Raw genomic sequence first — 13804 nt, 5'->3', positions numbered from 1 at the left:
TGGCATACTGCAGTCCATGGAGTTGCAAAGGGTCAGACACAATTTAGCGACTGAACAACAGCAGCAATTGGAGCTGATTAAAATTCCAGATTTGTAGGTGTTGGGTTTAAAGCCTCTTCCAATGGAGTCAGAGCAGACAGTGACAATCTGATAGGTTTTCTTGGATTGTAGTTTGAATACCTCTGGTGATCTTTCTGAGTGGTTCACAAAATAACAGACATGAAGATTGTTCATACACGAGTTGTTTCGGTGATTTCGCTCCTTCCTTTACCAAGGCTGATATGCAGCTGTTACTGAAAGGAATGTGTGTGCGGGTTCCAGCTGCTCACTGCTCAAAAGCCAATAAACAGGCCAGGTTGGGGGAAAGGAAAGTTTGGTTTATTTCAGGTGCCGGCAACTGTGGGAGGAGGATGGCAGGCATCTGTTCAAAGGCTGACTTCCCCCCATCCACCTGCCCAGACAAGCAGGGGGTTGGGGGTTGGTGAGAGCATTAACAGAGTCAGGGGTTGGGGGCTACATGCAGAAACAGCACAGTCATCTCTTAACAGTCATCTTCAAATTGGTCATCAGTGGTCTGACCAGCATCATCTTGATTGTTTTAGGTACGGTTAATCTTCAGTTCCAGAGTCCATTTGTTCCCGTTTCTTTGCAGTCGGTTCTTGGAACTGTGGCAGCTCATGTCCTGAGAACAGTCTGGTCAGCACGTAGTTAACTTCTCCACCTGGGGTTTGGAAAATTCTTCAAGAGATGGGAATACCAGACCACCTGATCTGCCTCTTAAAAGACGCTTACTCCTTGGAAGGAAAGTTATGACCAACCTAGATAGCATATTCAAAAGCAGAGAGTACTTTGCCAACAAAGGTTCGTCTAGTCAAGGCTATGGTTTTTCCTGTGGTCATGTATGGATGTGAGAGTTGGACTGTGAAGAAGGCTGAGTGCCGAAGAATTGATGCTTTTGAACTGTGGTGTTGGAGAAGACTCTTGAGAGTCCCTTGGACTGCAAGGAGATCCAACCAGTCCATTCTGAAGAAGATCAGCCCTGGGATTTCTTTGGAAGGAATGATGCTGAAGCTGAAACTCCAGTACTTTGGCCACCTCATGCGAAGAGTTGACTCATTGGAAAAGACTCTGATACTGGGAGGGGTTGGGGGCAGGAGGAGAAGGGGACGAGAGAGGATGAGATGGCTGGATGGCATCACTGACTCGATGGACGTGAGTCTGAGTGAACTCCGGGAGTTGGTGATGGACAGGGAGGCCTGGCGTGCTGCGATTCATGGGGTTGCAAAGAGTCGGACACGACTGAGCGACTGATCTGATCTGAAGACAGCTCACAGGATACACTCAGAATATTATCTATAGCCCTTGGGAAAGAACTAAAGGTCCTTGACTATGCTTAATGACTACATTATTTAGTCTTCTTTGACTGTTTTTCCTTTGTTTCAGGATTTTTCACTTCTCAGATTAAATTTATCCTTTGACTAAAGTTTTCCATAGCTAAAAGACAGACAGAAGACACAGTAGGGCGGCAAGCATCATTGGGAAAGAATCTGATGCAGGGAAAGAGTAAAGACAAAAGCTCTGTTTCACAGCCAGTGCCATCAATCTGGGTCACCACTTTCTGAGGTACAACCAAACTGTCCCATGTGGACAACTGGGGGTGTTCATAGGTGTCTTGAACTCAGAGATACAGAGCAGTGATGCGGGTCCAGGAGAACTGGTGTCTTCAGAAGGGCCATCCCCAGGAACTGTGAGGACGGGGCGGGGGGCGGGGGAGAAGCAGCCTGCATGCACCTGAGCCAGCCCTGCCTCCCAAGAGGAGAGTCCTTGGAGGAGAGTCAGCAGGAGCCCCCAGGGAGGAGGAGGGGACCCAGGAGAACAACACTAGGGAGAATCGGCTAAGGGGGAATTTCAGGAGGACAGAGCGATGCCCAGAGTCTGTATAGATAAAAACAAAGCTTGAGTGTGACTTTTGGATCCAGTAAGGAAGGACAAGCAAGCCTGCAGGGGTTTTGAGCATGAGAGAGGGCAAAAAAGTGTAGTCAGTGACCTACATGACTCTTCTTCAGACTGGAATGGGAGGTATCAGGGACACAGGCCATATCTGCTAAGGACTTGGGATGGGACATTTTCAGAGTGACAAAGGAGGTGGAGAACAACCCAGGAGAGGGGACAAATGGGGCCAAACCCCTGACTGGCTGAGGGCTGGTTCCAGAGGACTGGATAGTGTGGGATGGATGTCTGCCTAGGGACGGGCTAGCAATGTAAGTAGAAGGGGTACTTCTAGAAGGGGTTGGTACTGTTATCCATTCTTCAAGTGTTAAGTGATTGTCTCCTGGGTGCCAGGCAGTGCCTAGAGCTGGAAATGGAAAGGTGAATACACTCCTTTACCCTGAATCCTGAGGAGACCAGAGTGTGGACACAAAGGGGTTGTAGAGAGTGTCTGGTCCTCGTGTCTCCTGAGGAGACAACCTTCTTGAGCAAGCCTGCCTGTGACACTTCCCATGGGGTCTAGGGGAGGTCAAGGTATTGTAGGAGATGGAGAAACCATTTCTTCACCTTGCACAAGAGACAAAATTCACTCACTGCCCTGCAGTCCCGTGAGGCAACAGCAGGAGCTGAGGCAAGTCCAGCTCATGCCCTGGGAGGAGGGCAGGGATGGGGTGGGTCAGGAAGGCTCCCGGTTGAACTTTTGCATCAGGGCCCAGACTGGGCATAAAGGAGGATCCCTCAGGTTGGGAGGAGGCAGACTGGGGACCATGGAGACCCAGAGGGCCAGCCTCTCCCTGGGACGGTGGTCACTGTGGCTACTGCTGCTGGGACTAGCGCTGCCCTCGGCCAGCGCCCAGGCCCTCAGCTACAGGGAGGCCGTGCTTCGTGCTGTGGATCAGCTCAATGAGAAGTCCTCAGAAGCTAATCTCTACCGCCTCCTGGAGCTAGACCCACCTCCCAAGGAGGACGTGAGTTGGGGAGGGGGCTGGGAAGGGGATCTGTCTCCTGACATCCTTGGCCACACTGTCGCCCCTTCGCTCAGGCTGGTCCTCCTGTCAGGAAGGCACTTTTCCCACTACATGGGTTCCCACCTCTTCCAGGAAACCTTCCCAGACCTGGGTCATCTCCCAGCACCAGACTTCCTGTCTTAGCATCTCTGCTGTGGGAACAGGCGCCCTGCACACCTGGCTCAGGCTCCCTGGACTTCTGGGAGCTCCAGGGATGGGGGGGTCACAGGCTCTGTGAAGTGACTTCCCTGCTAATGTCCTCTCTGCACCTCGGTGTCTCTCTGCCAGGGGGAGCTCTGTCAGCCTGGAGGCTCCAGTGACAAGGGCTCTCCCTTCAGGCGGCCCTGACCTCCCTCAGCCCCTGTGAGGGGAGGCGCTGCCATCAGCGCTGCTGTGAGGGCCGCTCCTGCTCTCTGTGTGTCCATGAGGCGGGGCACGGGCTCTGTCCCTTCTCCTGTGCTGCCGGCACCAAGCCCAGGGCCGGACACACAGGAGGCTGGAGAGGCTGCCGTCCGGGTTGAGGACAGGGAGACAGATCAGAGAAGGAAACATGAGCCCGAGCCCAGTCTCCCCATTTTATTCCTGGATCAGGATGAGAACCCAAACATCCCGAAGCCTGTGAGCTTCAGGGTGAAGGAGACCGTGTGCCCCAGGACGAGCCAGCAGCCCCCGGAGCAGTGTGACTTCAAGGAGAATGGGGTGAGCCTGGGGGCTGAGACTGAGGGCTGGGATCAATGCTTCTCAGCGCGAGCTGAACAGGGAATTTCAGGGAAGGTTTCCAGCCCCTTGTGGGTGAGGTGAGGTGAGGCTGGGAGGTTATGACCCAGGGTTTCCAGTTTGACCTGGAGCCTCCCCTCCCAGCTGCTGAAAGAGTGTGTGGGGACAGTCACCCTGGACCAGGTCGGGAGTAACTTCGACATCACCTGTGCTGTGGTGAGTGACCCTTCCTGGGTTGCGAGGCTTCTGGGGGGTAATGTGTCAAACGTTCTTTGGACCAATGACCCACTGCCCCATCCAGGGCAGAGAAAGGCCCTTCTACTCGGGCCTCTCCTTTTCCTGAGCCCCAGGTCTCTAGCCCTGGCTCTGCATCCCTTAGAGCAGGGGTTCTCTACTGGGGTCCCCACCTGGGAACTGAGAGGCAGATTCTCAGCCCCACTGAGACTTCCTGAATCCAACTCTGGGGTGGGGTCCAGCCATTTGTATTTTCACAAGGCCTCCAGGGGATTCTGACTGTGCTGAAGTTTGAGCGACACTGACTCAAGTCATGAGCTTTCCGCCCCTGGGGCTTGTGACCCCAGAAAGCCCTATGTCATCTGTGGGCCTCCGTTTCCTCATATGTCTGTGGTGTGGAGATTCAGCCAGAGGCTCCAACAGTTGCAGCCAGAGAGAGGGTGCCTGGGCCATAAAACCTCCTGAAATCGCCCAGTTTGTGGGGATGTCCAAGTGGGGAGGGTTCTGGTCTTACCCTGGGTCCCTCCCTCCACAGATAACCTGTTTCTTCTCGTTGCACAGCCCCAGAGTGTCGGGGGACTTCGAAGCCTGGGTAGGAAGATATTACGTGCTTGGAAGAAGTATGGCCCAATTATTGTTCCAATAATCAGAATTGGGTGAATTGTGGGCCCAGGAAAGAGTCCTAAGGGTCTGCCGGCCCTGGGGAAGACTTCTGGACTCTGAGAAATAAATTCTTGTGAGAACAACTTCCTCCAAGCCTCAGTTTCAATTGTCTCCCCTTCTCCCACTTATCATGACTGAGTTGTTTACTCTGGGAGGCCCTCTGTGTCGGGTGTGTGTGTGTGTGTGTGTGTGTGTGTGTGTGTGTGTTTGTCTATGTGTGTGTATGTGTTTGTGTGATCACTCCTGTATGTGTATGTATGTGATCACTCCTGTGTGTATGTATGTGTGTGTGTGTGTGTGAGATCACTCCTGTGAACACAGAGAAACCTGGGGCCCCTGTTCCTTCCAGGAGGGCACGGGGGAGGCAGCAGCCCCAGGAGCTCCAGAACTGTGTCCCCACCCTCGGGTCCCTCCCGAGCCCTTCACCCACCTCTGCCCTCCTCCTCCAACACCCAGTAGGATGTAAGGAGACCTGCTGTGGGTGCAGAGCTGGTGGGGCTGCTGCTCCTGCTCACGTGGAGCTGACAGTCCACGAGGGGCCAGGCTGCTCACCTTGCTAAACACTCACAGAGATGCAGTTCAGTCTCAGGGCTGAGCCTGCAGGTGCAATGCCCAGGACGTACCTCTTGCCCTCGACAATCTTAATTTTGAATTAGCCCATCCCTCCTGGCTTTTCCTGTGGCACTGAGACACATTACTATTTCTTCAGCTGGGTCCCAGACTGAAGCGGTGGGCTTGTGTTTAGGGATCAGTTCAGTTCGGTTCAGTTGTTCAGTCATGTCCGACTCTTTATGATCCCATGCGCCAGGCCTCCCTGTCCATCACCAACTCCTGGAGTCCACCCAAGCCCATGTCCATTGAGTCGGTGATGCCATCCAACCATCTCATCCTCTGTCGTCTCCTTCTCCTCCTGCCTTCAATCCTTCCCAGCATCAGGGTCTTTTCCAGTGAGTCAGCTCCTCGCATCAGGTGGCCAAAGTATTGGAGTTTCAGCTTCAACATCAGTCCTTTCAATGAACACCCAGGATTGATCTCCCTTAGGATGGACTGGTTGGATCTCCTTCTAGTCCAAGGGACTCTCAAGAATCTTCTCCAACACTGCAATTCAAAAGCATCAATTCTTCGGCGCTCAGCTTTCTTTATAGTCCAACTCTCACATCCATACATGACTACTGGAAAAAGCACAGCCTTGACTAGACAGACCTTTGTTGGCAAAGTAATATCTCTGTTTTTTAATATGCTGTCTAGGTTCGTCATAACTTTCCTTCCAAGGAGTAAGCATCTTTTAATTTCATGGCTGCAGTCACCATCTGCAGTGATTTTGGAGCCCCCCAAAATAAAGTCAGCCACTGTTTCCACTGTTTCCCCATCTATTTCCCATGAAGTGATGGGACCAGATGCCACGGTCTTAGTTTTCTGAATGTTGAGCTTTAAGCCAACTTTTTCACTCTCCTCTTTCACTTTCATCAAGAGGCTCTTTAGCTCTTCTTCACTTTCTGCCATAAGGGTGGTGTCATCTGCATATCTGAGGGTATTGATATTTCTCTCAATAATCTTGATTCCAGCTTGTGCTTCATCCAGCCCAGCGTTTCTCATGATGTACTCTGCATATAAGTTAAATAAGCAGGGTGACAATATACAGCCTTGATGCACTCCTTTTCCTATTTGGAAGCAGTCTGTTGTTCCATGTCCAGTTCTTACTGTTGCTTCTTGACCTGCATACAGATTTCTCAAGAGGCAGGTCAGGTGGTCTGGTATTCCCATCTCTTGAAGAATTTTCCACAATTATTGTGATCCACACAGTCACAGGCTTTGGCATAGTCAATAAAGCAGAAATAGATGTTTTTCTGGAACTCTCTTGCTTTTTTGATGATTCAGTGGATGTTGGCAATTTGATCTCTGGTTCCTCTGCCTTTTCTAAAACCAGCTTGAACATTGGGAAGTTCACGGTTCATATATTGCTGAAGCATGGCTTGGAGAATTTTGAGCATTACTTTGCTGGTGTGTGAGATGAGTGCAATTGTGCGGTAGTTTGAGCATTCTTTGGCATTACCTTTCTTTGGGATTCGAATGAAAACTGACCTTTTCCAGTCCTGTGGCCACTGCTGAGTTTTCCAAATTTGCTGGCATATTGAGTGCAGCACTTTCACAGCATCATCTTTTAGGGTTTGAAATAGCTCAACTGGAATTCCATCACCTCCACTAGCTTGGTTCATAGTGATGCTTTTTAAGGCCCACTTGACTTCACATTCCAGGATGTCTGGCTTTAGGTGAGTGATCACACCATCGTGATTATCTGGGTCGTGAATGGTACAAAATTTGCACCATTAAATACAAGCATCTTGTCCATCAGGGTGAAGAGCTCTGCATGAGGGTGTGAGAGACAGAGTGACACACAGGTCCCATGTCTACTTGCCTGTGTGTTTCAGACACTGCCCATGTCCTGCCCACTCCCCACTTTCTAGTTGACCTTTGCTCTGGGGCAGACTGGAAGCACTGGGGAGCTTGCACCAAAGGAGTAGCTTCAACCAACCACTGGGGGGACATGATGGAAAAACACCTCCTCTTTCTTACTCCATGGGTGTCTCACTCCCGGAAGTGTCACACCTCTGCCTGAGGTCCCCAGCCTCAGGCCTGTCCTGTCCATTCAGTTTTACATCAGTGTTGACCATATGTCCCTTGCTATGGACCAGGCCCTCAACATGCATATGTGACCACTGATAGCAGAAACGAAATGATGCTAACAATTTTTCCATCTCGACCCGTGAAAAGGAGACAGAACTGGTCCCAGGCAATCATGCAGAGGCAGGAAAGCACAGGGGAGGCCTTCCCTGGTGACTCAGCAGTGAAGAATCTGCCTGCAATGCCGGAGACCCAGGAGCCACAGGTTCAATCCCTGGGTTGAGATGATTCCCTAGAGGAGGATATGGCAACCCACTCCAGTATTCTTGCCTGAGAAATCCCATGGACAGAGGAGCCTGGCAGGCTACAGTTCATGGGGTTGCAAAGAGTCAAACACGACTTAGCGAATAGACCACCACCACCAGGAGAGCACAGGGAGGTTTCCAGGTTACCAAACACCCAGGAACCATGTGTGTTGCTAATTATTTGACTCAGGGAAAAGATATAGCTTGACCAAGAGGCCAGTGGGGCAATATCTGGGCGGTGTAATAAGGTTGCACAAAATTCACTTCTCTTTCCTTCTCCAAGGCTGAGTGGTCAACCAGCATCTCCCATCCAGGCTGCTACCTTCCAAGGTGCCCTGGCCAAGGCTCCAAGGGTCCCACAGGGCAACTGAGTCCACAACCTCCCTGGGCCTCACGGCCACATGGTGCTTCCCTGGCATTGATGGATTGGAATGTTCTTCTTGGCTTCAGCACTCCTCGGTCCCTTGGGCATAGTATTTCCCCCAGCTGTGCTCTCTTTTCCTCCCCACCTGGTGTTCAACCAGAGCACTGGGCAAGGAATCCTGGAGGTCAAATCAGAAGGGATGTCCTGGACTTCCCTGGTGGTCCTGTGGGTAAGATTCTGCCTGCCAATGCAGGGGATGTGGGTTGGATCCATGGTCCAGGAAGATCCCACACCAGGCAAGTAAGCCCCTGGGCCACAGCTACTGAGACCTCACTCTCTAGAGCCTGTGCTCCGCAACAAGAGAAGCCACCGTAACAAGAAGCCTGTGCACCGCAACTAGAGAGTAGCCCTTGCTCTATGCAACCAGACTAGCTGGTGGGTGGCAACGAAGACACGGTACAGCCAGAACTAACTAAATAAATAAAAAGCACATTTTACTAAAAAAGCAAAACAGAAGAAGGGATGTCCTGAAGGCTTTGGGAGTCAAGAGGAGGAGGTACCACTTTTGGTTAAGGTCAGGGAAAATTTTGCAAGGTGGCATGTCAGGGCAAGCAGAGGCACCAGCTGCAGAGATGGGGGCCAAGCAGGAGGCTCTGAGATGGCTTTTGGTTGGAGTGCTCAAGGCAGCTTGAGACCTGCCCCGCAGGGCCGGGGTGTGGACACTGAGGAGATCCAGACCCTGCTGTCAGGCGGGGGTCTGTGTGCTCTGAAGGCGGAGGGTGAAGTGATCAAATCAGCACTCTGTCTTGGCATCTAGAAATGGTGTGAAGGGTGGACAGTGGTCTGGAGAGAGCCTGAAAATCAGGAAACATGGAGTCTGGAGGTTGTGGCGTCACTGAGAGGAGAGGAGAGGAGATGGGGGTCGGCCCAGGGCAGGGGTGGCGGGAGGTCAGGGGAGTGTCCTCAGAAGGAAGAAGGAACAGGTGGGGCTCCCAGGCTTCTAGCTCAGGGCTCCTTTGGCAGCACCCAGCCAACGGCCCAGTGAGGACCACCAGGGCGTTCATCGGAGTCTTGAACCCAGAGGCACAGTCCAGTATGTGTGTGATGGGCACTGTTGTCTTGAGAAGTGTGGTCCCCAGAAACGTGTGACGACGGGGAGGAGGAGCAGCCCGGATGCTCCTGAGCCAGCCCTGCCTCCTAAGAGGAGAGTCCTTGGAGGAGACTCAGCAGGAGCCCCCAGGGAGGAGGAGGGGACCCAGGAGGGCAGGGACAGGGGAGATTGGCAGAGAGCATATTCAGGTAGACAGAGTGTTTCCCCAGCACCTGTGAAGATAAAGAGGTTGAGTGTAGCAACAGGCCACAACTGCTGACATCTTTAGTGTGAGGAAGTCAGAGAAGAGTAGGAGAGGGGACAGGTGAAGCCGACCCCCTGACAGGCTGAGGGTTGCGGAGAGACAAGGATGGTCTGACCATGTGACTGCATGAGGACAAGCTGGATGGGTGAGACTGTAGAAGGGATTGGAGCTGTCATCCACTCATCCAACTTTACCTGTGTGCCTACTGGGTGCCTAGAGGAGGGGTTGTTGTTCAGTTACTCAGTTGCATCCTACTCTTTGCGACCCCATGGACGCCAGGCTTCCCTGTCCTTCACTATCTCCCAGAGCTTGCTCAAACTCATGTCCATTGAGTCGGTGGTGCCATCCAGCCATCTTGTCCTCTGTTGTCCCCTTCTCCTCCTGCCTTCAATCTTTCCCAGCATCAATGTCTTTTCCAATGAGTCTGCTCTTTGAATCAGGTGACCAAAATATTGGAGCTTCAGCTTCAGCATCAGTTCTTCCAATGAATATTCAGGGCTGATTTCCTTTAGGATTGACTGGTTTGATCTCCTTTCAGTCCAAGGGACTCTCAAGAGTCTTCTCCAACACCACAGTTCGAAAGCATCAATTCTTTGGTGCTCAGCCTTCTTTATGGTCCGACTTTCACATCCTTACATGACTACTGGAAAAACCATGGCTTTGACTAGACATTACTAAAGTAACGTCTCTGCTTTTAAATATGCTATGTAGATTTGTCATAGCTTTTCTTCCAAGGAGCAAGCGTCTTTTAATTTCATGGTCACAGTCACCATTCACAGTGATTTTGGAGCCCAAGAAAATAAAGTCTGTCAATGTTTCCATTGTTTCCCCATCTATTTGCCATGAAGTGATGTGACCAGATACCATGATCTTAGTTTTTTGAATGTTGAGTTTTAAACCTGCTTTTCACTCTCCTCTTTACTTTCATCAAGGGGCTGTTTAGTTCCTCTTCGCTTCCTGCCGTAAGGGTGGTGTCATTTGCATATCTGAGGTTACTGATATTTCTCCTGACAATCTTGATTCTAGCTTGTGCTTTATCTGGCCCAGTGTTTTGAATGATGTACTCTGCATATAAGTTATATAAGCTGGGTGACAATATACAGCCTGGATGTACTCCTTTCCTAATTTGGAATCAGCCCATTGTTCTATGTCCAGTTCTAACTGTTGCTTTTTGACCTGCATACAGATTTCTCAGGAGGCAGGCCAGGTGGTCTGGTATTCCCATCTCTTGAAGAATTTTCCACAGTTTGTTATGGTCCACACAGTCAAAAAGTCTTTAATGTAGTCAATGAAGCAGGTTGAATAGCAAATACACTCCTTTACACTGAATCCTGAGGTGTGGAGGCAGAGGGGATGTAGATAGTGCCTGGCCCCTCCATCTTCTGGAGGACTCAATCCTCTTGAGCAAGACTGCCTGTGACACTCCCTGTGGGGTCCAGGAAAGGCCAAGAAGTTGTCAAGGAGATGGAGAAACCATTTCTTCACCTTGCACAGGAGCCTCCCTGCCCACTGTTCAGAAACCCCATGAGGCAACAGCAGAGGCTGAGGCAAGTCCACCTCACATCCTGGGAGGAGGGCAGGGACGGGGCTAGTCAGGAAGACTCCTGGTAGAGCCTTTGCATTAGGCCCAGGCTTAGCATAAAGGCAGATCCTGCAGTCTGGGAGGTGGCAAACTGGGGACCATGGAGACCCAGAGGGCCAGCCTCTCCCTGGGACGGTGGTCACTGTGGCTACTGCTGCTGGGACTAGCGCTGCCCTCGGCCAGCGCCCAGGCCCTCAGCTACAGGGAGGCCGTGCTTCGTGCCGTGGATCAGTTCAATGAGCGGTCCTCAGAAGCTAATCTCTACCGCCTCCTGGAGCTAGACCCACCTCCCAAGGAGGACGTGAGTTGGGGAGGGGGCTGGGAAGGGGATCTGTCTCCTGACATCCTTGGCCACACTGTCGCCCCTTCGCTCAGGCTGGTTCTCTTGTCAGGAAGGCACTTTTCCCACTACGTGGGTTCCCACCTCTTCCAGGAAACCCTCCCAGACCTGGGTCATCTCCCAGCACCAGACTTCCTGTCTTAGCATCTCTGCTGTGGGAACAGGCGCCCTGCACACCTGGCTCAGGCTCCCTGGACTTCTGGGAGCTCCAGGGATGGGGGGGGGGGTCACAGACTCTGTGAGGTGACTTCCCTGCTAATGTCCTCTCTGCACCTCGGTGTCTCTCTGCCAGGAGGAGCTCTGTCAGCCTGGAGGCTCCAGTGACAAGGGCTCTCCCTTCAGGCGGCCCTGACCTCCCTCAGCCCCTGTGAGGGGAGGCGCTGCCATCAGCGCTGCTGTGAGGGCCGCTCCTGCTCTCTGTGTGCCCGTGAGGCCGGGCACGGGCTCTGTCCCCTCCCCTGTGCTGCCGGCACCAAGCCCAGGGCCGGACACACAGGGGGCTGGAGAGGCTGCCATCCAGGTTGGGGGCAGGGAGACAGATCAGAGAAGGAAACATGAGCCTGAGCCCAGTCTCCCCATTTTATTCCTGGATCAGGATGAGAACCCAAACATCCCGAAGCCTGTGAGCTTCAGGGTGAAGGAGACTGTATGCCCCAGGACGAGCCAGCAGCCTGCAGAGCAGTGTGACTTCAAGGAAAATGGGGTGAGCCTGGGGGCTGGGAGCACGGGTGAATGCTTCCTAAGCTGCTGAACAAGGGGTTTCAAGGAGACTTTTAGTCCCTGGGTGGAGCCTGGGAGGTTATGACCTGGGGATTCCAGTTTGACCTCCAGCCTCTCCTTCCAGCTGGTGAAGCAATGTGTAGGGACAGTCACTCTGGATGCGGTGAAAGGCAAAATTAACGTCACCTGCGAGGAGGTGAGTGGCCCCTTCTGTCCTGCAGGAACCGCTAGGGTGATGGGTTGTGGAACATTCTTAGGACCAAAGACCCCCTCCCCCATCCAGGGCAGAGGAGGGCCCTCCTACCCTGGCTGCTCCCTCCCGCAAGCCCCAGGTCTCCAGCACTGGTTCTGTGTCTCTTAGAGCAATGGTTCTCTAATGGGGTCCCCACCTAGGAACTGACAGAGATGCAGATTCTCAGCCCCACTCAGACGTCTGGGGTGGGGTGCAGCCATTTGTCTTTTCACGAGGCCTCCAGGAGATTCTGATGGTTTGAGAGGCACTGACTCAAATAATGATCTTTTAGCCCCAGCTCGCTTCCATCTTTGCTGGGATGGGCTTGTGACCCTGGTAAGCCCCTTGTCACCTGAGGGCCTCAGTTTGCTCTTCTGTCTATAGGTGTAGGGATTCAACCTTGTGCTTCAAAGGTTGCCGCCAAAGGGCATGCTGGGGCTGCAAATCTCCTGGTGTGGGCCTTGGAGCCCGTGTATAGGTGCAGATGGGTCTGGTCTTACTCCTGGTTCCCTTTCCCACAAGTAACCTGGTTCTTCCTGGTTCATAGTTGCAGAGTGTTGGAAGATTTAAACGATTTCGTAAGAAGTTTAAGAAACTCTTTAAGAAACTTTCTCCAGTCATTCCGCTACTCCATTTGGGGTAAATTGTGAGCCCATGGAAGAATCCTGTGTGTGTCCTCCCTGGCTCAGGCTTTTGGATTCTGAGAAAGTAAAGTCTTCTGAAAACAGCTTCCTCCAAGCTTTAATTTCACTTGTCTCCTCTCGCTTAGTGGGACCAAATCTTTACTTCTGGGAGCCCTCCTATGTGTGTGTGTATGTGTGTCTGTGAAAGTGTTTTGGTGTGTGCGTGATCACAAATGCACAGTACAGAAGTGGTTGTTATTTCCAGAAGGGGATGGGGGGGGGCAGGCAGCAGGGCTAAGAGATCCAGGACAGCATCTTTATTCTCAGGTCCCTCCATGACCCGAACCCGACCATGAACATGCGTATGTGAACACTGATTACAGCAACAAAAAATGAATGTATTTCATCTCAGACCTGGAGGAGGGAGATGTAATTGGCCCCTGTCTGGGAGGTCAGCAGGCCTTGTCAGTGAGTCAAGTACAGGGCCTGATATGGAGAAGGACCCAAGGTGTCCAGGGTGGTGGTACAACAGGTGGGAGGGTTGGGGCTGTGCTGTAAGCCCAGGAGAATCAAGGATTTTACAAAGTGGTCAGAGTAGCACAGGAGTCAAAGAGGTCCAGGGAGCTGACATATTGCATGTACATAGGAATTGTGCACTAACAATAAATGCACAACTTATGGAGTTTTTTTGTTTGTTTGTTTTATTTTTAAACTTTACAAAATTGTATTAGTTTTGCCAAATATCAAAATGAATCCGCCACAGGTATACATGTGTTCCCCATCCTGAACCCTCCTCCCTCCTCCCTCCCCATACCATCCCTCTGGGTCGTCCCAGTGCACTAGCCCCAAGCATCCAGTATCATGCATTGAACCTGGACTGGCAACTCATTTCATACATGATATTTTACATGTTTCAATGCCATTCTCCCAAATCTTCCCACCCTCTCCCTCTCCCACAGAGTCTATAAGACTGTTGCTATACAAGTACATGTGTGTAATGCACCGAAGGGCTTCCCTGGTGGCTCAGTGGTAAAAAATCTGCCTGTCAATT

At 51.9% G+C, this 13804-nt stretch overlaps 2 protein-coding genes across 2 annotated transcripts; both read left to right on the top strand.

Annotated features, from left to right (window-relative positions):
- The first annotated feature begins 2595 nt into the window (after positions 1 to 2595).
- Positions 2596 to 4697, top strand: LOC133235769 (cathelicidin-5). The gene is made up of 4 exons (XM_061397663.1): positions 2596 to 2957; positions 3588 to 3695; positions 3858 to 3929; positions 4509 to 4697. The coding sequence occupies exons 1-4, from the start codon at positions 2634 to 2636 to the stop codon at positions 4605 to 4607; spliced, it is 603 nt and encodes a 200-aa protein (XP_061253647.1). The 5' UTR covers positions 2596 to 2633; the 3' UTR covers positions 4608 to 4697.
- A 6166-nt stretch (positions 4698 to 10863) lies between these two features.
- On the top strand, positions 10864 to 13435 carry LOC133235441 (cathelicidin-6). Its single transcript, XM_061396964.1, has 4 exons — positions 10864 to 11139; positions 11774 to 11881; positions 12023 to 12094; positions 12678 to 13435. Exons 1-4 carry the CDS (start codon positions 10939 to 10941, stop codon positions 12771 to 12773), a joined length of 477 nt encoding a protein of 158 aa, XP_061252948.1. The 5' UTR covers positions 10864 to 10938; the 3' UTR covers positions 12774 to 13435.
- Positions 13436 to 13804: the final 369 nt, after the last annotated feature.

The sequence above is a fragment of the Bos javanicus genome, chromosome 22, assembly GCF_032452875.1.
Source record: "Bos javanicus breed banteng chromosome 22, ARS-OSU_banteng_1.0, whole genome shotgun sequence".
Taxonomy (NCBI): Eukaryota; Metazoa; Chordata; class Mammalia; order Artiodactyla; family Bovidae; genus Bos; species Bos javanicus.
The sequence above is the reverse complement of the archived record's forward strand: the minus strand, read 5'-3'. Positions and strand labels throughout refer to the sequence as shown.

What these genes read in the sequence shown, in the direction of transcription:
- LOC133235769 (XM_061397663.1), top strand. Translation starts at nt 2,634, where the DNA reads ATGCCCTGGGAGGAGGGCAGGGATGGGGTGGGTCAGGAAGGCTCCCGG. An exon ending in ACCCACCTCCCAAGGAGGAC is followed by an intron (nt 2,958 to 3,587) that starts GTGAGTTGGGGA and finishes TTCCTGGATCAG; the next exon opens with GATGAGAACCCAAACATCCC. An exon ending in TCGACATCACCTGTGCTGTG is followed by an intron (nt 3,930 to 4,508) that starts GTGAGTGACCCT and finishes CTCGTTGCACAG; the next exon opens with CCCCAGAGTGTCGGGGGACT.
- LOC133235441 (XM_061396964.1), top strand. Translation starts at nt 10,939, where the DNA reads ATGGAGACCCAGAGGGCCAGCCTCTCCCTGGGACGGTGGTCACTGTGG. An exon ending in ACCCACCTCCCAAGGAGGAC is followed by an intron (nt 11,140 to 11,773) that starts GTGAGTTGGGGA and finishes TTCCTGGATCAG; the next exon opens with GATGAGAACCCAAACATCCC. An exon ending in TTAACGTCACCTGCGAGGAG is followed by an intron (nt 12,095 to 12,677) that starts GTGAGTGGCCCC and finishes CCTGGTTCATAG; the next exon opens with TTGCAGAGTGTTGGAAGATT.